Raw genomic sequence first — 2121 nt, 5'->3', positions numbered from 1 at the left:
CAGGTACTTAACTTAGGTTTTTGGCAAGGCAGGGTAGTTTAAGAAAGGAGGAAAGTAAGATATTAGTTCTTTAACTTTGTCTTAACCAGAAGAGCAAGGCGTCATCAACTCGGCATAAGCCAGAAACCCGGAAGTGCAGCTCATTTTAACATGGTTCTTCAGTGTCTGGCACGCCCCCTACAGGCCTACAGCTGAGTAGCAGACACTCCAACAAAATCACTTTCCTTATGGTTCATTAACGGGTTTATCTATGTGTTGTTTTGGTGTTTCAGGCATGTAACGAAAACTATTTTAATCAAGACAATAGTTACACAATAGTTTATGACTCGATACTTAAAAAGGAAAACTATGAAATGGTGTAGTGCTTTTAAAATCAGTATCTAAATGACTGATAAATTTCTTCAACTCCCCCTGTTCACATGACAATCAGTCAATGTGAACAGTTGAATGTAAACAGGCGTAGTCAGACAGTAACTAGAAATATTTGTTGTTTTTTTGTGTATTTTTGTTTGGCAGGTTTTGGCCTTCTACAGCTTGTATGAGCAGTGTGAGCAGGCGGTGGACAACAGTGAGAACTGGCTCAAAGTTCAGGCACCTCCAGCGTCTGAGCCGGAACCCCTCAAAGTACAACTGGACCGATGCCGGGTAAGTGGAATAACCATCGAACTTTGAGTTAAAGTCCATACTTTGTCTCTCCAACCTTCTGGCCATCGGCACGGGAACAGTTCTGTGACTGCACTAATGTTTTTTAGTGTTTCAGCCTTGTGTCCAGAAAGAAACGTCCTTTTAACGTTTTAGTAAACCCCTTAGTTTCATGTTTACAGTTTGTACCTACAGTTCCGCTAATGTGCTAACAGCTAATAGCGGACCTAGCTTTTTGTTTAGTGTGTTAGCGTTTTTGCTAACTTTGGAAACCTTAGCAGACCAACTGGCTTCTGCTTAGGGTAACGAGATGTCCTCAATTTACCTGGAAATGTCCTCGATTTTAGCATTTTATGAATGAGAAAATAATGTTGTGTGTAGACTGTTATTACAGTAGCCAAGTAGAAAGCACGAGAGAGCATTTTACGCACAACAGCGGTTACAGTAGCTGGTTGTGCTACTGTTGACGTCACAGAGTAGAATAAAAGCTATGTTTTCTGCCTAGTTGCCTCGTTCTAAGCTAACTTTTCATTCAGCTGATGGGTGGATTAGCATTTTCACTAACTTTGTAAACTGTTAATGGACCAACAATTTKTTCTGCTAACTTTGAGTCCACTAAAGAAAACAAAAACAACTATTGTGTAGCATCTTTAGCATTTTGTGTGTCCARCTGAGTTAGTCTTCAATTCATAAAGACATATTTTTAGAAATGGCAAATAAAAGAATGGTTTTGGAAAACCTGTTTGTGTAAACGAGGACTAGACAGCAGACACTGTCTATACACGTCACTGTGCCTAAACTCACCAAATGCAGTTCAAGGTACAACCAAAACATTGGTTCTTTTTTGTCTTTGATTGTGTTTTACTTTAAAGTATTCATTTTACTTGTTTACCTTTTTTTACATGCATCTTGTTACAGCTTTGTTCTGTAAGTACATCTCTGTTATTTGTTCATTTCAATGGTTATTTTACATTTATTGTCTGATGTACACCCAATAGTGGAATAGCCTTTTTGGAATTTGGGGAAAGCTGTAATTTTGTAAAAAAAAATTTGTTCAAAGTCAAAATCTGCCTTCCGTATGGAGTAAAGGTAAAAAAAATAAAAATAAAAAAATAGAGTTATTAACCGTTTTCATTTGATTAGATTTTTTTAAAGGGGTTTGCTATTTAATAAAACCAGTGACATTTCATAAGTTAAAAAAGCCAGAATAAGCCAAAAGGCTATTTTCCATTTTTATTCCAACTGGCCATGATGCTTAAAAAGCATTTCACTGCTTCAGTCTGTAGATGCAGAGARATTTTTTAAAACACATATAAAAATGTACAACTCCAGCTTTAGAACTTAAGGGCTCGACACACGGGAGGCGACGTCGCTCGCTCTCCATTCATTTCCTATGGAGCCTGTACAGTGAGGCGACAATCGCTCGCCCTCCTCCAGCTAAGCGACCGGCGAAAATAGTGAAATTTCGCGCTCGTACAC

At 38.3% G+C, this 2121-nt stretch overlaps 1 protein-coding gene across 1 annotated transcript in view; it reads left to right on the top strand.

The window, feature by feature from the left end:
- Nucleotides 1-2121, top strand: part of LOC106530716 (dystrophin) — a gene marked incomplete at its 3' end in the record, with an annotated part of 355898 nt that overhangs the window by 313257 nt on the left and 40520 nt on the right. The window contains 2 exon segments of the mRNA XM_014026406.1: nucleotides 517-645; nucleotides 1561-1569. Coding sequence (XP_013881860.1) covers nucleotides 517-645; nucleotides 1561-1569 — 138 coding nt within the window.

The sequence above is a fragment of the Austrofundulus limnaeus genome, unplaced genomic scaffold, assembly GCF_001266775.1.
Source record: "Austrofundulus limnaeus strain Quisiro unplaced genomic scaffold, Austrofundulus_limnaeus-1.0 Scaffold551, whole genome shotgun sequence".
Taxonomy (NCBI): domain Eukaryota; kingdom Metazoa; phylum Chordata; class Actinopteri; order Cyprinodontiformes; family Rivulidae; genus Austrofundulus; species Austrofundulus limnaeus.
This window is presented reverse-complemented; position numbering and strand designations above follow the sequence as displayed.